This window comes from Notolabrus celidotus, chromosome 9 (genome assembly GCF_009762535.1).
Source record: "Notolabrus celidotus isolate fNotCel1 chromosome 9, fNotCel1.pri, whole genome shotgun sequence".
NCBI lineage: Eukaryota > Metazoa > Chordata > Actinopteri > Labriformes > Labridae > Notolabrus > Notolabrus celidotus.
In genome coordinates, this window is record NC_048280.1 from 14409852 (window position 1) to 14432050 (window position 22199).

At 39.2% G+C, this 22199-nt stretch overlaps 1 protein-coding gene across 2 annotated transcripts in view; it reads right to left on the bottom strand.

Annotated features, from left to right (window-relative positions):
- ipo11 (importin 11) overlaps nucleotides 1-22199 on the bottom strand; it is a 166840-nt gene that overhangs the window by 115302 nt on the left and 29339 nt on the right. For both annotated transcript variants that reach the window (XM_034691771.1, XM_034691773.1), the window contains exons 6-13: nucleotides 21593-21725; nucleotides 21264-21322; nucleotides 16313-16361; nucleotides 11329-11399; nucleotides 10951-11143; nucleotides 7499-7651; nucleotides 4224-4267; nucleotides 1522-1612 (exon numbers count right to left, since the gene is read on the bottom strand). In XM_034691771.1, the coding sequence (XP_034547662.1) occupies nucleotides 1522-1612; nucleotides 4224-4267; nucleotides 7499-7651; nucleotides 10951-11143; nucleotides 11329-11399; nucleotides 16313-16361; nucleotides 21264-21322; nucleotides 21593-21725 (793 nt within the window). The remainder of the gene's footprint in view (nucleotides 1-1521; nucleotides 1613-4223; nucleotides 4268-7498; nucleotides 7652-10950; nucleotides 11144-11328; nucleotides 11400-16312; nucleotides 16362-21263; nucleotides 21323-21592; nucleotides 21726-22199) is intronic.

Sequence of the window (22199 nt, forward strand, 5' to 3'; positions counted from 1 at the left end):
ACTTTTCATCAGGATAAGGATTTGTCACATCTTTAACTAGGCTGGAAAAGAGTTGTCAATGTCTATAATTGTGGTCATTTTTGCAGAAACTGTTTTTGGGCAGAATATTTGTGAGTAACAAATCATCTATGGCAATGTACTCCCTTTGGTTATCTGTAGTTAATACAAACAATAATAATGCTGTAACATTTTGTAATTACTTTTTTTTTCCCCCCCTTGTTTTCTTATAGATGTTTCCCTTTATTTTATAGCTGTATATATGTGTGCATATGTATGCATATATATTTTATTAATTTTTTCCTTAGAATTTCTTTAATTGTAATTGGTGTCTTTGAAAAGGTTTTAAAAATTCAATAAAAATATTGTTTAAAAAAAAATGTAAGAGGGTCTAAGGTGTCATCCCTAGGTGTAGAAAGTTTGAAAAAGTGTAGAAATATAGCGTGATGTTGCCTTACACATAATTGGTTTTCAGTGTCATCATCAAAGAGATAAATACAGGTTATTAATATGACCCTGGTATCAGATCAGTACTCCTTATCAGTAATACCCAAAGCCCAAGTGCTGGTATCAAATCAGGACATCCCTGATTGAAACATACATAGTCCTGTACTCCACTATATAAGTCTTGTCTCAGTCATTTTACTGCTCTTTTTTCTCTTTATTAGTCCTTGTTGTGTACTCGGGTCTTAAAAATCAATAGCTGCCTCCCCTCAACCATAGAATTACCCAATCTGGCATCTTCCTTGCTCCAGCAGAACCCATTTCCAGTCTGTCACTTTGAAAACGAAAGCAGCTTGGGAGGCAGGCTGGAAGCAGGCTCTGTAATCCGCCAGTTTGAGCAATGGCCCTGATAATTCAACACCAGAACAAGAACTACACACCGGTGGCATCAGGGGACCGACGGTGGCAGCGTGACATGAGTGTATTTATGTGACGACTAGAGAGTTAAGAGAGTTTGTAATGTTGAAGGAGGTCGTCACCGGGGAACTTGTTTGTGCATTGAGGCCTATAAATTGCATGTTGCACATCTTGCTAAGAGCAACATGAATTGATCCCAATAGATATATGAAATACTGCATCAATCATCTCCTCTGACGCCAGGCTACATATAACGATGGGTCTGACATCAGAGGCTCATTTTGTGTTGCTGTAACTGAGCCATATTGTATGTGTAGCTCAAGGCAGGGTGTCTTTTAACAACAGTACATTGTCTTTAAACACATAGGGATATAAACATTAACTATGAAAACTGACAACGAAGATAAAACACGTTGAATAAAAAGATGATCCTTAGAGCATTAGGTGGGAAAATATTAGATAGGCCTCCAAGAGTAATATAAAAATCCAAGTGGAGCATGAAATTTTCATGAACTTTAATATTAAGGTGAAATTTGTAGCCTATAGGAAGGTAGGATTTGGTGTCTGATTTTCTTTACTCTGAATATATGTCAAAGGTTTGCTGAAAAGAGAGAAGACTGTACTTTTGGCATTTTATGATATATTAATTGACATTTAACTGACCCTGGAGATTCTGCACCATCTCCAGCAGCACCGGCGTCAGTGTCTGGCTGTAGTTGTGGAAGATATCCAGGAACAATACTTCTGTACAGGGCTTAATAGAGGAAAAGAGCAGAGAGGACAAAGGGAAAGGTGGTTAATTGGAAGAATGGATGGTAAACTGAATGCAAAGTCAACACACTCATTTCTCCTAATATTACAGTTCTCTCCAGTCTTAGCAGCCTGCTGTGGTTTTATTGGCCCCCCAAGTGGTGGTGGTGGTGGTGGTGGTTTTGTTTTCTATAAAGGTAAAAGGTGAGTGTATACTCGACATGGGCACATTAGAACACATACAAAAGGCACATCCACACTGACACTCCAACCTAAAGTGCTTTACTGCTGCAGCAGAGTAACAACATGAAAGAATTTGATCTAAAATAGTGGAACAGACCATGATGTAGAGAGAGAGGGGGGGCTCAATAGCTTTTGAGCTGCAATGTAAAAGTGCAGACACCTTAAGTTTTGAGGGACAAGGCTGAGGAGTTGGTGAGAGCTGACTTAAGTGACCTGAATATTAAATTAGACTATCAGTATTGTTACACTTTATTTAAGGCTTTAAAAACAAATAGTTAAGTCTGGAAGTAAATTCTATAATGTGGAAAACCCATTGAAACTCAGCCTGAACAATAGTAATGCCACATCTCTTCTTTGTTCCAGTTAAAAGTCAGGCAGCTGCAACCACAATAAGACACTGTCAGGGGAAATCTTCTGTGTGTGTGTCCGTGTGTCTGAGTGTTCAAACAAAGCAACAGTAGCCCATTCACCTCCAGAAGATTATTGAGTTTGAGGTGTCACAAAAAATCAATATGAAATAAAGGTGTTAGAAATTTGACGACATGAGTCGAGTCAATTCATGAACACCTGCTGTGTGCTCCGCGCAAGCACGTGTCTGTGACATCTTACAGCTTTCACTTTCCGATGGGAAGAGGTCAGAGGTCAGATGACACTTCTCAAAAAGCCAATCCAGGACACACTTTTGTTCTATTGGGCAAAATAGGGGGAGGTCATCTTTAATCATTTATTAGAATTGGTTTACATGAAAGGCTTGGGCTGACAGGGATATATGATTCATGGACCATCCTGAGCATTTCAATATGCTATTGTGAGGGTTAAATGAGGCCATGCTCTGTGGAGAAAATCTACAAGTTCCTGAATTTTCTGAAACAGTGTTATAGAATCTCAAGCGAGACTGTGTGATCATATTTTATGAAAGTACTAAGCATTGGATGAAATTAAGCAACTTCGTCTTCACGTCATCTTTCCACAGATCCACAGAGACACTGATGTGCATCCGCTCAATGTCTCCTTTAAAAATCTCAGGCAACTCCACATTTCAATTAACTATATTTAAAAAGTGTTCATCGTTGAAAAATAAACAATCTTTTACCCAAGTAAAAGGATTGCTGATGGTATGAATTTAGTGAAATGTAAAAAAAAGTGGTGTTTTTTAATTGTAATTTGTTTTAAAATAAAGGAAGTATGGAGAGCCGCTTAAAGAGTCTGTTAAAACCAGAATGTTATGACATTATTTTACCCATTCTGTAAAAAAATAATGAAGTACTACAAAAAAAATCAGGAGAGTTTGCATAGCCACTATTAATCTGGCAGTCATGGTAGTAAGAGAGCTGAATCTTTGTCAGTGTAAATGAGAAAAGGTATTGTCTCGTCTACATGTCATACATTTGTTACTCCTGGAGCAAAGAAATTCCATTCAGATTCAAACACAGAGGCAGCTTTCTACTACCACTTTAAGTGCAGTGTAAAAAAAAATTAAAAAAAAGATTAAAGCCAGTATAATGACCAAATCTAGGGTCAAAGGGGCAAAACTAAAACATTTGATAAGAGATAATTTTGTAAATCAGTGTAACAGAAGCCTTTAAGAATATTATGTCACAGCTAAAGCATCCAAAGCTGCGATGCATTCAATATACTCCGAGCTCAGAGAAATCCTCTGCTCTCTAAATCTATGTTTGAAAAGTTGAAAGACCTTAGCCGTTGTTAGTTTTGATTCTTTTATTACTTTAAACCAAGCGGCAACCTCCGGTCTAAAAATATGAGTCAATGCGGAAGTGTTAAAAGCTGCAGTTCATCGAGGATCCGCTTGAGGCTGGCTCCGGAAGTACCGGAAGTCACATACACATGAATGGATGGGAAAAAGACGATCTTTACAGCAGAAATAAACATGTTTACAGCCTGGTACAAAAGATGAGTGTAGTCTGAATAGCGAATTTCTCGATGTCCTCTCACTGTGAGAAGGGTGAATTTTTTTTCTAACACGGCAATTTCGAAGATATTGAGACTACTAGTCTTCCAATGAGAGGCACAGCTGCCTGCAGGAACACTGAGGCTGTTGGCTAGGAGGCTAAAAGCCCGCCCCTTTACGTCACACTGGCTCGACAGAAGCAATATGGCTGCTGCTGCCAATTGGCTTCAAAACAGAGTTCAGAAACAGATGGGTGACGTCATGGATACTACGTCCATATTTTATACAGTCCATGCTTTAAACTTGGTAAATGAGAGTGTAAAAGCATCTTCAGTGGGCACCTACAAATACAAGGGTTGCTGAATTTCCTACAGAGACAGAGACACTGAATACATCTTTTGTTTTTATACTATCCAGGTAACTAATGTGACAACATTTCAGTGTTTGCTTTCTCTATACTCACCCGTAGACTGTATTTCCAAGAGTCCCCTCCTGTTTCTTCAACAGCTGAAAGAAAAAAACAAGAGGAAAAGAGAAGAGAAGAGAGGAGCTGTGAGTCGGTGTCTGACACTGCTACAAGTCCATATCCCGAGTTAAGGAAATCTTTATCTGTGTCTGAAGCAGCAGTGTACTTCATGTCTGAGCAAGAGTGCAAATGTATTTCTCCACACTTGTGTGTAGTTCTGTGTGACTGTAGAACTGAATCCAAAAGTCAATATTCTCAAATGCTGCACTGGGCCTTTGGTCTCTGCTTTATAAAGTATTGTGTCTGATCAATCAGTGTCATTACATTACGTCTGCAGGGGCAAGGCTACAAGCGACAAGCAAAATAAAGTCTATTATTGACACCTCCACCGCTGCCATAGCTTTAATCAACACTGAGATATGTACTCTGATCTATTTCAGCTGCCCAAGGGGGTTTACAACAGCAAACAGTAGCATATTTACAATCTATTGCTCCTTTAGATACATTTCCTCCACTAACCAGCAGATTAAATACCAACATAATTACATATACATCATTAACTGCTTAATTGCATTTAAAAGCAAAGCAATGATCAAGTTAATGACCAATGTTGGGTGAAAGTAACATAAAAATCAACTGTTATACTCTGCACATTATCAAATTAAAGTCATTGGTCATGAAATTCTACGGGCTTTAATTTGTGTCCAATGACATTGCTGATTCAATATATGCAATCTCTGTACTCACAGGCTGTTATTGACTATGAACTAAGTACTAGGGCAGCAGACAAAGCTTTCCTGGGTAGCCAGTGAAAACTGAGATATGGGCAAAGACCTTGTTTGTGTGCTAGTAATTGTTTACATTGCTAATCATAAATATTGACAAATTAAAGAGTTGGAGTTGAGTGACGTCTACAGCTGATAACAAATACATGTGTATGAATGTAGAATTCTTTCAAAAAGCTAATACAAAGCTTTGTGGACTGGGCACTGGTTTAGCTCAGTTGTTGTATTGTGTGTCTCATATACAGAGGCTATAGTCCTTGACACCGCGGACACAGGTTTGACTCCCTGGTCTCAACCACATCATCACTCAGCGCCTCCTCCCAACAATTCCTGTCTCTCTTCAGTTGTCCTACCAACACAGGCGTCTATAGCCCAAATAGTATCTTTAAAAAAAACCTTTATTGTCATCAATTGTCACCAAATAGCTCCAAGGATTGCATTTTGGTTCATCTTTAAAAACAGATTCTGTATATGAACTAGGGATGTAAGGATATATCGCAAGACGGTAAAAAATCGATACAAATAAGGGGGGATTAAAACCGATTCAACTAAATTTGTATCTAGATATTATTCTTAAACAGTACAAGGCACTATCTGCATTGTACTCTGCTTGTTCAACATCATTAAGTCTCTTGCGTTGCTCTCTTGTCACTCGCTGAGTGGAGGTGTTTTAAGTTTAAAGCGTGTTTCAGAATCAGCTGACTGCACACAGCGGAGACGCTCAGCTGGGGACTGCAGCTGAGTGACAGGTCTCCACGAGCGCTTTTTTCCCTCCGCTTGCGGACTGATTCCGAGCCGGTTGCACTCCCAGCTGACACCTTACCAGGTTTAAATGCTTCTTTTTCTCAATAAGAACGAGAAAACTGGACACTGTGAGTCCAAAATATGATCCTGTTCAGTTGTCCTGTTGCAGTTCATGTTGAAGTCTGAGTCTTCACTCCATGACTATGCGTCCACAGAGATTATTTATAAGCCTGCTCCTCACGTTGATATTCAGCGTGTTTATCATTTTGAACACCTCAATGATCCTTAGCTGTTTAAGACCCTCAGCTATATTGTGTCATGAAGGAAATTTTGATTTAGGGGGAAATATTGCATTTGGCATTCTTTTTGACATGGAAAACATTACAGTTTTTTTAATGATTAAACGATAATTGATCGTTAACATTTCCAAAGTTCGGTCACGGAAAATACTTGAAATTTACATCCCAGATTTAAAGAGATTTACCTTAGTTGTTTTAATATTTAATACTTTAATTTGTGAATTGTTAACTTTCCATTCCTCTATAATTATTCTGAAATTTTCCAACAAGGTATTTTTGTATGGTGATTTCAGTTTGTTTGCAAATTTTATTTCATTGGACCTTAAAACCTTAGAAATAAAAAAGGATTACTTTGTTTACAAAGAAATATAAGAGAAAAAATTATATATTGCAACTGTCCATATCTGAGAATTGAAATAAAATAATAGTTATTTAAATTTTGAGTTCAATCCACTTTTCTTGAAAATCATTAGAGAATCATGAGTGAATGTTATCGTGATCCAAAAATCGGGATTCGAATCGAATCGTGGGTTGAGTGTATCGCTACATCCCTAATATGAACATAAAGTTGATGGACAAAGTCAGGTTCAAATCAAAGGGACAGGATTTTTCTTGTGGGAAAACTTCTGGTTCCCGTTTGCAATCGAAGTAGGGTTGGTCAGTAATGTTGGCTGTAATCCATACACAAAACCTATCAGCTAATCTGTAGATTACTTTGTTTAAATTAGGGATGTGTGGATATAGTTGACTGAGCGAATACACGTCGTCACCCTCTCTAGTCAGAACTGGAAGTACTAATCACTTAAATGCTATTTATATATGTTTATCATTGTTGGCAAGATTATGATTGATATTATGTTGTGTAAGTGCAGCCACCCGACATTAGCTAGGGCTGCAGCTTTAGTCAACAGCTAATGCTATATGTTATATTACTACAATGCTCTACTATCTGGACGTAAAGAATCACAGATTACAAACGGCATCTCAAAAACCGGTGCAGTTTAGCAATCCATTCATCAGACAGGTGGTTGTTAACCAGCAAGGTGGACTAGCTTCACTTGACAAACCATTTTGAACTTGCTTGACTGTAGACTAACCCTGTGTCCAGACATTCAAATAAATTATGCTTCATTTTGACTGTAATCCTTTTTTTCTTACCTTCAATCTGGTTGGTTTGTTCAAATTTAAAAGCACACAACCAAGCTCAATCAATACAAATTTAAAAATGAACGAATAACTGCAATTAGAATAATTACCTTGTTCCTTGCCTTATGATTCAGCTTTTATACACCGACATCTGAATATCTATCTAAAATTGTAGGACTTGCTCACTCTCCTCATTCTGGGTAACCCAAAGACATGCCAGTCAACTCTGCCAGTCTGGCATGCCCGGATAAGTCTGGACATTTGGATTCAGTCTGAGTATCTGCTGATGTGCCATTACCAAAGCTCTCGGGGTCCTCCTCCCACATTGCCAGCTCCTCCTCTGTGAGAAGGAAGTAATGCGAAACAAGCCTGCGTCCAATCTCTGTCAGTGTGGGGTGTGTGAAGAATGCCGTCTTGATCTTGTGAGCCTCCAGACTCTCTGGTTTACTGTCTGAAGGAGGAAGGGTAAACAGAGGGGGAAGGAAAAAATGATGAAAAGAAATATGCTTCCAAAAAAATGAATCACCTGACAGAAGACAGCCCATACATTACAGTCATATAACCACTACAATACATTCTTTGTGCTTCCCTACATTTTCTTGACTTGAATGTGCGTACTGTGGGGCACTATAAAAATGATCACTTCAAAGTACATTCATTACGTACAAACCATTACCCACGAAAAAAAATTGCTTGTTATTTCACTTTAAAACCTCTACTTCACCTGTGGCCCTTGACCCCAATGTCACTGTTGTGAAGTCCTAGGGGCTCTGTTCTAATGCACTCAGACACACAAGAGTCCTCCTGTCCGTCTAGTTGATTGACAGCATGGACCTCAGATGGCTGCTCTGGGCTGTGCTGAGTCTGTCAAGGCTCAACTTCTACCTTTAGCTATGTAAGCTTACTGCTTACAAGACTCACTTTTCTTATTTGGGGTTCAATCGTTCGTCTATTTCTATCAATATGGCACCAAATCACAGCAATGGTTTCCTCTAACACTTTACATGGAAGTGCACACTGTCCTATAGATGAAATAGGAAGAAGAATGCTAACCTGAGGTTGGAATGCAGTCAATTACCAAAGCAACATTCATATAACAATGAAGTATCCACAACAGCCTCATAGCCTGGTTTCCATCAATTGACTGAAGATTGCTAGCCTGATGTAGCCAGACCCATCAGTGAGCGTATATTCATTTTCGTTGGCGGGTGGGTCCGCTAGGATTCTTTTTATTTATATAGATAGATAGATATGGATAGGAAATGTGGGGAGCAGAGAGCGGGGGAAGACATGCAACAAATGGTATGCGGCCGGCAGTTGAACCAGCCACCTCTGTGACGAGGACTATAGCCTCTGTATATGGGGTGCTTATACCGATAGGCCATCAGCGCACCGAACAGCTAGGATTCTGAATGATTTCCCGCCAATCCCAGATATACCAGACCAATCTTTTGACTATATTTAGAAATGGGGTGGGATCTATAGGAACGCCGCTTCAGCCAAAATCAAGATGGCAGCTTTTGCTGTAAAGGAGACCTGTTGAATCAGCTATTGTGGCTGTTTTACAAGAACTGGATGATGCATAGGAAGAACCAAAAACTGCACTTGCAATAGGGCTGAACGATTAATCTAATTCAATCAGACATTGCAATGTAATAGAATGCAATTTTCAAATTGCAAAGGCTGCAATTTAAAAAAAAAAGTTTCATGTTTACAGACGCAACTTTACGTGACATGCGTAGGTGGCAGTAGATGCAGTAGGTGGCCGTAATGCACCTTTCAGCTGTTTTGCCAACGGCCAAAAAACTCAGAAGAACGAGACACGTGCGAGCGGGGGAGGAAGAAAACAACTTCAGTCACGTTAAGTTTTGATTTGTTGTTTTGTTGTTGACATCTTTAAAAATGGCCTCAGCAGGATAACCAATCATATTGAGGCATACAAAATAATCAACACGCTGAATATCAACATATGGAGCAGGCTTATAAATAATCTCTGCAAAATCAGTGAAGACCCAGACAGCATGTGGATTTACTGCAACAGGACAACTGAACAGAATCATATTTCAGACTCACAGTGTCCAGTTTTCTGTCTACTCATTCTTATTGAGAAAAAATAGCATGTTTACGTCAGGTGTCAGCCAGGAGTGCAACCGGGTCAGAATCAGTCTGGCAGCAGAGAAAAAAAAGAGACCTTTTCACTCAGCCACAGCCCCCAGCTGAGTGTCTCCGCTGTGTGCAAAACCTTCAGTCAGCTGATTCTCAACAAAACATGCTTTAAACTTAAAACACTTGTTTGGCAGAATGTTAAGTAGTTGTAGCGAACGCTTACAAGACTGCAAGTCAAAATATTTAGTAAGTTTACAACTTTAATTCAAGTAGATAAATAAACCGTCTTTCATTTTATTAATGCATGCTTCATTTGCCTTTAGCTTAACAGCCTATGAGAAACAACAGTTTGTGTATAATACATCTGATATTGTTTATTATAATACAGATTGATTTATTGCTTGTTTTTGTTGAAAAATATATGAGAAGAGGACCTTGAAAAAATAATCATATATAAAATCGCAATCGCAATATTAAGGAAAATAATATTAGATTATTTTCCAAAATCGTTCAGCCCTAACTTGCAGTGTTCATCACTAAGAAAGATGTATTTGCTCCATTGCTATCTCACATGCTGTTTTGCTCTTCCAGCGGCACTTCAGCATGCGGCTAATGCCCACTGGAAACAGACAATTAATTGAACAGATCCAGACCCATTCCCTGAGATTAATTGGTCTGGCGATACCAGGCTAGAAGATTGCTGTACAGAAGAATGTTCTGGAACTGAACTGGAATGTTCCGTCAACTCCTCAGTTTGCCAAAGTTATGTCTCTCCTTGGGCACAGAATGATTGTGCCACAGTTAAGCAAATGTTTATAGGGAGCATTTTATTATATGCTCAGTTGATCTGAGATGTTGGAAAGAGCCACTAACCCCCCTCTAGGAAAATGTGGAACATCAGAAATGAAGGCAATAGTTGCTTGTGAAAAGATGCTTGGAAAAATAAAGCAGAAAAATGGCACGTCTGAGGAACAATGGGACTGTTTTAGCCAATACATGTGGGCAGATAACAAGAACTTGTCAGGATGTCAGTGGACTGTCAGCACATATCATATGTATTGTGGCTGTCATGTATAAGTGATGCTCAGAACTTTATTGTAACTAATTTTGATATCCTTTTATCAATGTCTATAAAGTTTCTGGCCTGTTTTTGTATCTTCTTGATTGTTTGTTGTTGGATTTTATATTTCAAAAGTCAATAAAAACTTGAGTTATAAAAAAAAAAGAAAAAAAACAGAGATTGCTTATTAGAAAGATCTTACATAAAGGCACACTAGAGCCCGCACTAGCAGAACAAAGACCAAGTGCTGTGCTCCACAGCTAATGATGCACTGGAGGCCTGTGACAACTTGCAGTAAACATGAGCCATGGAAAAGTATGATAAGGCTTATGTTATTACAGCTCTGTGCCTCTCAAAACACAGTCAGGTTTTAGGAGTAGGTAAGTCTTCTGATGCCTTCAAATAATAGACCTAGAATTCAGATTAGAAAGCCTTCCTTTCATTTGAAACTTCTGTCTCGTCCTACATGCCTGCAACTTTCATCACTCACCTAATGGCCCTTTCAACTCCCCTGTGTTACCACTTCATACATCCTTTATTTCAACCTCACTGGCTCTCCTTTCCCAGAGACGCTAACGCCTTACCTTCAATGTTCTTGGCAGGTTTGTAGGCATCGTTCTTCACTATCAGCTTGATCAGGTTCATGCATTGAACAATGAAGCGTTCGAAGGTGACTCCCTCCCCTGCAGGTGTGAACACGTAGCTGACAGCAAATTCAAGGGAGCGCTGGATCAGGGGTATGAATGCACATGGGTGGGATTCCAGGAAATCTAACAACTACATGGGAGAGTGAAAAGAAAAGCACATGCAGGGGAGAGGACGAACACAGGGAAAAAGAAGGAGAGAAGCGAGTTAGATATTTCAACAGCTAAAGGGCTCTGGGAAACAAACAATATTACATGAGTACTGAAAATATGAAACTTCACTTTTATATTGATGTACGATAAAAGAGGTCAACTCACAACTTTTGTGTATAATATGATCGTCTTCTCCAGCTTCTCTCTGCATGTGCTATCTGGACCAACCTGTCGACCTGAAACACAAATAAAAAAAGACGGTGCCCACAGGTTATTAATTTAATTTGTCAATGAGAAGATGGTCGTTTTTCTTTGAGCTTGGAATATGAGTTATTCAGGTAAGTGAGTTATTAAGTTGTAATGTATTGCTCTTGATAAAAAAAAAACCTACTCCTCTTATTCCAAAGGCATTTGTATTTATTCTAGATAGAGCTGGGCTTCCTTTTCCCATCATTTCCTCTCTTTTACTATGCTAAGTTTTCATACTCAAGCCTCATATTTTGCAAGTAACCCAGATTGCCCCTCAGAATGAGCATTTATCATGCTTTTATTTTGACACTTTGCTGCCTGATAATTGGGTTGCTTTATTTCCTGTGTTGACAAAAACATGCTTTTATTTTGAAAGCACATAAGTAGTACTTCCTGTATGATCTGAAGTTTTTACAGGACCAAATAATAGTCTAATATTTAAAATGTTCAATGTATACGCCCCCCTTGAAGGCGCACAAGCTCAAACATTGTTTTTGGATTCATAATATCTTTAGTGATGATGAGAGAGCAAATACCAGAATTTCCCAAATGTTAAAATTGTCCTTGAAAAATACAAACTTGCCCTCATATCTAAATTCAGACTTTGTGCTTTATTGAGGTAATTGGCTCTGTAGAAACACTTTATTTCGAAAGAAAAAGAAATATGATTGGTGCTGAGTAATAATTAGCACAGTATTTTAGGGTGAATAGTCAAACACTGGCATAGGACTGAATTTTCCCCCCGCCTCCTCAATGTTTCACCAAGGGATCCCACATAACAAACAACTCATTATTTGATAAAGAGATTCCAAAATAAATTGCAATTTTTAAAAGTATTCTGTGTGTGACATGAAGCAGCAGATGATATCCAATCTGGGATAGTTGTTTACAACTCAATTATGTAGTGATGGAATCATTTTAAAGTGGTAATGGTTTTAATGACACGAATCAGTAGCACAAGATTACAAGTAAAGTTGAGAAAATAATAAGATCTAATATAGAAATGCAGAGATCAGTTCCCATTGGCCCAACTTACTAGAAGAAACGTTCCTCTTTAAAGTCAAATTCCCACTTCACTCTGCTGCCTTGAAAGTCCCTTGGGCCTATTACAAGCATTGGTGTATTTAATAAGCACCATAATAAAAGGAACTTAAAAAATGACCATGAATGACTCAGTCTCTGTGATGTAAATGTTGCCTCCATAAAACCACTCATGATGCGGGAGCCTATAAAGACGCCCCTTGTAGTTTACTTCCTTGTCATCCTCATTGATGAAATCGGCACAGACCGTAACGCTCTCTGGCAATCCTCCAATCACTTTTGAGCAGCCGGGGTCATCTTCCTCTCTCCCCCTATACACTACACCTGTCTTTTCTATCAGCAACCACAAATTAAAAGTGACACTAGAATGATTAAAAAAGTGCACTCGCCAAAGTTTGCTTTGTGCTGCTTCTTTTAGATTTTGTACTGATTGGGGATTATGGTAATTAGAACAGAGCACATTGTGCTTATTGACTTTGTGCACGTGCCTTTGTTTCCTGGTTGGCAGCTGATGACAGCTGGTAATGTAAGGAGATGTAGTGCACAGTCGTCAAAGTCTGTAAGGGTATACATTGAACAAGTAATTAAAGCAGGGGTAGATAAGACAAAACACTGAAACTGAAGGACGTTAACGTTTTCTGAAAGACATGAAGCCCAGCAAAAAGTTTCCCTGCGTGGTGACTGACAGAAATAGATAGGTGCCCTCAGTCTGAGGACAAACATCTGACAGGAAGGGCCAGACATCTGAATGGTCCACAAAGACTTCCCAAAAAACACCTGTTTATATAGCTGACCTTATCTGGCTGTGCAGAGCTGATATTTCTCTCTAGCCCGGCTGTGGGCTGCCTGTCCATTTCCCCTATCTGCCAGGCCCAAATACCAGCAGCACCCTGACCCTGTCTCCATCGCCATCAGCAGAGTAAATATTGGAATTGATAGCAGCGCCTGATATCTTAAATGATACTTTTTGTTAACATCAGCTGTTAAGGCAGCTCACAGAGTCATGTCTGAAAGTTATCTTTAACTCGCTCGGTATTGTTGGGAAAAACTTCTAAGGGAAGGGAATAAAGGGACCAATGGACAGTGAGATCTGACAAGGAAACAGAGCTAATATAGCTTTCACTGCTGTCAATCAAAGAGCTTTCACTCATGGGGTTTTCCACCAAAAGAACTTCCCCATTGAACCAACAAATTTGACTAGACAAGTCCAAGTTTATCTGCTGTGCCAAAGTTCCAGCTGCCAAAAAAGTTCCTCCTCTGGTGGGAGTACCCTATGAGTGCAGAGTGTGCTCTACCTAACATCAATGGTTGTTCAATTAATAACACTCCAGTGCTTCAACTTGAGTACAGCTTCCCTCTCGCAATAAAGGACAACTCGGGGAGACTCTAGAATCAGTATACGGACAATGGGTGGACATCTCTTGAAACGTTCTTTGACTTTTCCTGCATTATTGTAGTTTTTTTCAAACTTTTTAAAGGACTGAACTTTAGAGAGAGAGGCTGATGCTTGAAGGGAGTGACAGCATGACAGACAAGAGAGGGAACACTGGTGGGAGAACAAAGCCATTGAACAAGACAAAAAACTCATTTACTGAATTGTTAGACTGAGTTTACATACTTGGGTAGACATGAGTGACAACACAACACTCAGACTTTGTACTTTAGAAGAGACACTAAAAAAGAGAAGGGACTTTAGTCTGGTTCGTCTAGTGAACTAATACCTCAATCTATTTGGTGTAGGCCTGCTCTATTTGAGGAAAACCTGCGATATGTAATAGTACAGCACAGTAGGGTTACTTCTTGTGCTTATGCCACAACTGAAGCGCACCCATAGCTACTGCCTTGTTCTCCTGTAATGACGCTGATTGGTCTGGTAATCTCTGACCAGGTACAAGCGCATCAGCTTGAAGCAACATGAATGACATGTGGATTCTGGCCAATCCATCTGCTTTGCAAGGTCACCCGCATATTACCTGGCTATCAACTAAAGACAATAACAAGCTCACACAAAATAATGATTTAAAAATGACTTCACTGATTTTAAAGAGTATTTTAAAAGTAGTCTGTCTGATTCTACTGTCAGTTATGCTTCCAGGGCATCTGAATCTTATAAGCCTCCTCACAGGATGAATTAACTTCAAACTGAACATTTCAGTTAATGATCATGCTAAAACATTAGCCTGCTGTATTTTAATTCTCGTTAAACTGAATTTCCCTTCAATGTAACATTAGACAAAGGGAACAGGACTTCTGCAGGAACATTTATGTTGACATTTCTGTCTTTATTTTACATTATTTCTTCTCTGGGCTTTACAGCTGACACACCCTGAAACAGAATGAGGGAAAGTCATTACCTTTAAAGTTGCTGCTATAATCACTACCGCCTATGGTGTAAATTATTTAGTAGTAATCATCAACTTAGGAGATTCTCTTAGACAGGATTTTGCTCTGCTTTTATCTATCTGAGATGATTGGACACCAGTAGCTCCTCAAGCTGCTCTCACATCGAACCAGTTATGCCAGGGCGTAAAATTAACAGCTGCCAAGTGCCAATTGCGGGTAAAAAATAAATAAAATTAGTTTGGCGTGTAAAGTGAAAACACACACCCGCCAGTGGCCAATGGAAATTTTCGTTTTGCATGTGAGGTTTTGATTTCATACTTTGCCCATTTCTGCCGACTGTCAGGCTATTTTGACCCTCGCAGCGCACTGTACTTGTGTCGTGCTTTGGTACGTCGGGAACGGCGTGACGTCAGCTACTGGAATTCTATTCATTCCCTTTGCTTGAAGAAGCATGGCGGGAAGAGCATTTCGAGGAAGATGTGGCAACACATTCCCGATGTGAAGCCACAACACACAAAAAGGATAAACAAAGAGAGTGGAGACGATCAGGAGGAAGAACAGACAGCCAAACAGAGTAATGTCACTATACAACGTTTCAAAGAAAACTGGAAAATTGACGAGGCTGGAGAAAACTCCGTCCTGGCTGACTTACGACCTGACAAACCACACCATGAGCTGCAGCCTTTGCCACAAACAAAGGAAGGATAAACGGAAGCATAACCCATTCATTCTTTATTTGGCCGGTGAAAATATTTTTGGCCAGTATATTTTTGGAGGTCACTAGCCAATGGCGTATGAGATAAAAAAATGATTTTACGACCTGCCGGTGACCTGTAGTGACGTGCTAAAGTACTTTGTGTTGATTGATTTGATATGGCGTGTGTGATCAGGTTGTATAGGGTCAATTTTGTTGCTGTGAATGAATCACACTGAAGCTATGCACATTAAAATGTGTTGGCTGCGAATATGTATTTCAGATTGTTCGCTCTTTGCAGTCCTGTCCAATTACTGGTCTGTAGTACTTTTTATCCCCTTTTTGTTCGAATAGACAGAGTGAAGGATATGATTACTCTATAATTTTAGAACAGTTTTGTTTCTTGGATTTTTTGTTCACACTTCCAAGTGCAGGATGAGGTCACCATGAAGTATTTCTCAAGACACAGCACATGGTGTCTCTAACCTGCACCCCCATGACATACTCCTTATGCCAGACTTCAAACTTCAAATGAAGTAAAGAGGGCACACATTGAACTAAAAAGGTCTGATTTTCAATGATTTAGAAGATAAACTCTTAATAGGGATGAATAAGAGAGGATGACTCAGCTTGAACCTTTTTAATTTGGACACCTAGATTATTCTGTGTGAATATGAGACCAAGACTTCATCAGAATTATCTTTGACTTTTAAGTAGGTGCCCTCTGCATGCATCAGATGAAGCACCGGTAGCTGAGTTTGTTTACTGAAGGGAGAAGCCTCGGATCAGAGATTGAGGACAGAGAAAGAGACGAGTACTCACAGCATTCCAAGAACTGTTTTAGCCTTTCAAACACAGCATTCAGGAAACCCTGAAAAGGAGGAGATGAAGAGAGGGTGAGATAAAGTTTAATCTCTTTGACATTTCTGCAGTTGAATCCCTCATGATTGCTTCATCTGTATTGCCCAGAAGCAGATATATTAACAAGGGAATAACTTAAGAGTGTGTGTGTGTGTGTGTGTGTGTGTGTGTGTGTGTGTGTGTGTGTGTGTGTGTGTGTGTGTGTGTGTGTGTGTGTGTGTGTGTGTGTGTGTGTGTGTGTGTGTGTGTGTGTGTGTGTATGGGCACACTTGCTTCTGTACTTGGGCTTCTAAATAAAAGTGCCAACTACACAGTATGAAAGAGAATCAATTTTCTGTAGCCTGGTGTAGACGGGACTTAGCATTGGAAATTAGATGATCGATGGAGATGCTATCTGTTTAGTTCTGCATTAATGTTCAGCCATGAGATCAACAGCAGTGTCATTAATCACACATCCAGCCAACACAGCCGCGCCACAAACTATTGCAGCTAACAGAGTTAGTGGAGAAAGAGGGGGTTGCATGCAGAGCAGAGAAGACAGAGGTGGGAGATGATGGAGAGCAAAGTTCATCACAGGTATTTGTTAATCTACTGGTGGGATTGAGATAAATTCTGTGAAGAAAAGGTGGGAGAAGTGGAGGGAGGAAAAATACTTAAACAGAGCATGCAAAAAATTAGACACGACTAATGCAAAGAGGAGTGCAAAACAGACATTTTTAGCTCCATCTGTCATGATGAAAGGGCTTTGACAGCTAAAGAGGAGGAGAAGAGAGGCTGATGGCACTTTGGGGAAGGAATACACAAGGATGAAGTGAAAGTAAATGAACGTCTGGAAAATGAATTGAGATGTTCAAAAAAAGGTGGAAAAAGGAGACAGATAGGTGGGCATCAAATGGGCACGTCACAAGTGGTGAGAGAAGTAGTTTGTTAAGAGAGAAAACTGTAAACAGAAGAAAAAAGTTCTTCTGAGAGGAGTGGGAGTGTTGGTAAAACTAAATGCATTACATGTTTGAGCTGTGCGCAGTCAAACATGAGGACAGACTTGCTCCAGGTTTGAGGTTTGGGGTTAATATCATGTAAATAGCAAAGCAGTGATTCTGGTTTCTGTTGATCAATCTATTGTGATGGCTTTCAGCTCTCTGTTGTTGTGCCTGTGAAACAATAAGGCAAAGGAGATAAACAGATATTAAACTGCTGATTAACTTTTAAAATTCATGACTGCAGCAGCCTGAAAACTGACAATGGTGTTCAGTTTTTGTGCCAATGCGTTCCAAGCCACTGCCATTCTCCTGCAGTGCTGTAAAAATTCTTAAGTTCTCTATCCAGACAGCTCTTGTTGCATGTAAAAACACTGCATGGTGTATAATTGGAGATATAAATGTGAGTGTCACCAACTTTTGCTCTACGGCCCAGACATAAAAAGGAGATTTCAAACAGCTAGCTCCAACCAATAACAGACAGCTCTGGCAGGGGACATCTTTGGTTAGCTGTATTTGAACACTCTATGAAACACTGTCAACACAGAAGAGTATATTCTTTGGCTGTCAGAGGGGAAATAGACAATTTCAAGTCAGTATTTTCTTACCCTAAGGCAAGGGTTCCCAAACTTTTCAGCCCAAAACCCCCAAAATATAGGTGCCAAAGACCCTCAACCCCCACTGTCCCTCGAAGTGATTAACTATTACTTAATACTTCATTTAGCTTGTGTGCAGAATATTAGCCTACCTACATGCACATGCGGCTGTGTTTCCTGTGCTAGTATGAAAAAGATTATTTTTAGAATCAACTGTTCAATAAACCTAAACTTAGGAATCATCTGGCAACAAAGAAAGGCAAAAAAAGAATTACATTTTCTATATTCAAGGTTTTATTTCAAATTTAGCCACCATTTTCTCAATATTTTTCTACAATAATGGGTAAAATGTGCTTTTTTAAGATAACTTTAAAAAAAAAAAAACATTCTGGAAGATGTCTCATGACGCCCCCTCAATTTGATGACCTTTGTATGTAAAAGATTTTCAGGAAAAGTGATGTTATTTCTGTTTAGACTGAAGACAACCACAAATAACACTGATAATAACAAGTCTGCACGGATGTCTGGGTAATACTTGCACCACAAACACCAGTTTTTGAAAACCCTTAATAACCTGCAAAAGATTTGTTTAGTTAGGTCCAAAGTAATAATCATTCGGTGAACTTGTTAGTTCACACATTTTGAAAACAGCCAAAAGGCGTTTTTCGACCGGAGGAACTTTACCCCTGAACTACGTGCGTTTCGACCAGAGGAACCAGGGTCTAAATTTAGTTCAGTGTTAGTTAATCTCCCCCCTGAGAAGCCCCTGCTTGGGGGGGTAGTACTTTTCAAAGGTCCTGGGACTTTCAGGGAGCAGGGCCTGCAATGCTTAACGTGTCTGATTGGTAGATTACCTGCAGTGTTTTTATTCTGTCAGTTTTCCGTCTGTCCAGAATTCACTTGATTTCTCTTTCTTTAATTTGTTTTTATTTGTGTGTGTACTTTTCAAAAAGAAGAAGCTGTGATTTACTTGATTTAACAGCTTGGTAACAGTAGTCTTCTCTAAACCCACCGCGAATGCGTCTCTCCCAGGGTTACGGTCTTAAAAGTGACCCTGTAAAAGTTTGAATTCAGGGCGTGAGTCATCTGAGTCTTAAAAAGGAGCACAGCTGTTTACAGAAACAGTGCTTTTGCATATTATGTATTAATTATGCATTTTGTGTCTTGCCTTGTTGGAATCCCACCTGACAACAGACAAGAAGAATAACTATATAGTAAAAGTCAATATTGAAGCGGATGGTATGTTTGCTTTTGAAGGTCCTATGGGGGCATCAGTATTGAACTGAGAGAGTTTCATAATAGCTTATAAATTCTTCACACTAAGTTTGAATTACATTGCATTATTCTTTAAAAAGACTCACCTTGCTTGTTTGTCTAAACAATAACTTTATGTCAGCTTATATGCTCCAGGTAATAAAAGTTGGAGTTAGACACATCCATTTTGAAATCTAAACACTGTTTGAATTACATAACAGACTACAGCAGCAAAAACTAATATAGGGAGGAAAGCTAGAGACACGACTAAAACACAGAAAACGATGATATCAATCTGAGATAGGTGAGGAGCTGGATGCATGACTCCAGGATGTTGCTTTTTTTGTGTAAACAGCAGCCAAAGAGAAGATGAGAGAAAGCCACAAAATCAGCTTTGTTTACAAGATTACACCACCTGCTGTTATGGGCGGTAAATTAAATCTTTAAAGTGTCTCCCAGACATAAAACAGTCTGCTTGGAATAGTAATGTGTCTTAAAAGTGTTCCCACAAAAATTCTGAACTTTAGAGGTTACCACTACTCTTTCTCCATCCTTTAAAGAATGCAGCTTTTACAGTTATGCAAATACAACTCATTCAAAAGTTTGACTCCAAAATGATCCCCAAGAAGTGCGACTTTAATTTAAAATAGTAGAAGATACAGCCCTTGGAATCATCTTTGCTGTTAATACAGAATCTAATAAATTATACAATGATACATGGTATTGACAAGCTAAAGTAAGAAGTAGCGGGCCTGAGATAATAAAAGCATATACATCTAAACATGAAATATTAACTCCAGACCATTATGTCTGCTCGCTGAGCTGAAATAACAAGGGACAGCTCAGGCAAATTACATTTTAATGTGACTGTTTGAACCACTGTACAGCCTGCAAGCTAAAAACTGTCTCGTTAGAAGAAGAATAAAGTACAGTAAACAAAATATATTTTTTATGAAATTATCAACTCAGTGTGAAAATATAAATACTTAAAACAATATAAAATAAATACGTAAATATGAATAAAATACAATAAAAATATGAAATAGATCCAAACTATGCTGCCACAATGCGTAGATAATGCATTTTATTAAGCAGGTAAATAAAAACTATTCAATTTCCAATTACATGAAAATGTAAAAATGCAAGCAAATCATATTTTGTAAATCAAATTCATATGTTCTGTATCTTTTTAAACTTTTTCTTTCTGTTTGAATGTTTCAGTGTTTCAATAAGAAAGACCTCCTATTCATCTCGAGGCTGCTCTCCCTCCAGTCTTTCAGTTACTCTGCCTCAGTTACAAATGAGAAATCCTTTCTTGGTTTAATTCCATTTGCATTGACATCAGTTGACAGCCCTTTTAAATAATTCAATTCAAAATGCATCCAAGCATCTGCCTTTATCATAAACTTGGCTGTGTGAACTTTCCTTGCACTCAACTATAGTAAGCAGCAGCATCACATGACTTGAGTGTGCTGAAGATAGAACTGTAAGTACAGATAGTGTATTGCCTCTTTTGGTCAGTGCCAAACCCCAATCTGAGTATCTCTGTATTTAAGAGTATGTTTTTATTTGTACGAAAAAAATGAATAAAAAGTACCCCAAATCTCCCCAGTTCTTGTTTACTTTCATTACCATGATGACCTACCTGCCTACCTTGAGCATTGCTATTATTTCACCCACCTTGACTGACAAAACTGGCTAAAGTCAGAGTATGCAGCTGGAGTTCAAAGGACGGGGTCTAAATATGCAAATAACCCAATTAACTCTGAGCCATGAGGGAATCCAAACTGAAGTTGAAGACTTCCCTTTTTCCCCAAAGAGATTTAAATTAAATTGAATTATCAGTTTCATGGAGATGGACTTTTATTTCACAGAGAGCGGGAGAAAGAGCTCATACAGAACTCTCCACACTTTTGAGTTGAAGACAGAGCTTAAGGCACTTTCAATCTTCACAGCCATCCGCATTTCGTACGCTATGATTGTTGCCATTTTTCAACTCTAAAATACCCACAGCGGAAAAACTATATGCTTTCCGAAATATAAGAGGCTGAATGGGAAAGTCATAGCAGAAAGCAAACAACTCACCATGACTTCCATGTTCTGTTGTGGCTCTTGAAATCCGTGGACTGTCAACTTGCGGAGCACTAAAGAGAAAATAGTGTGCAGAAGAGTCATTCATTTCAAAGTAAACAGCATATTAAAAATTCCCAGTGGAGTGGAAAATTGTCTGTTTGACTTTTTGTTAAAGGCTGGAAAAGTGATGCAGATCCAACTCTCCTACATTGCAGTATGTAAGGTATTTCCTATATAAGGCTGAGATATTCTAAAAGATAATTGCACTGCTTTGCGTGTCACGCAGCTGTGTTTTGTCTGCGTGAGCATGTGTGCGTTTGCGTGTTTGCAAATGTTGCTACCTTTCAGAGAAAGCAGAGTCCTCTCCAGCGAGCTGAGCGCTGTGGCCTCATCTCTGGCACAGATCTGCTGGAGGAAGCAGTCCGTGTGATGGCTCCACAGGGAACATGCAAAGCTGTAGATGCCCGACGCCAGCTGTGAAGAGAAACAGGGCGGTCAATCACACACAGATAGATTATTCCGGATGAGTGGTCATCTTTATAACAACGGGCATTTGAGGTGAGTCTGTTAAACACATGAAATAAATCCTGATGAGTTCTGCACAGTGGGATTTTATGCACGTAAACCAAACATATACTGTCAGAGTCATGCAGTTGACACTAATGTGGAGGCAAAAACAAAAGCACTTCCACATAATACAATCACAAGGACCAAATACACACGTGGAGGGCAAAGAGGGGCCTCGGAGTATGTTCAATTTAAAATGAAAATGATATTCCTACTACAACCACTGCCAAAACATTATTTGTGCCCGAGCCGATTGCATTTTCTCTTTCAATGAAGGCACTCTCCTTTAGAAGCGAAACAAGATCATTACAAAGGTAGAGGAAAGTGCTCCGAGAGCCATCAGCTGTGTTCTCCATAGAAGCTCAGACGATAAAGTAAAGC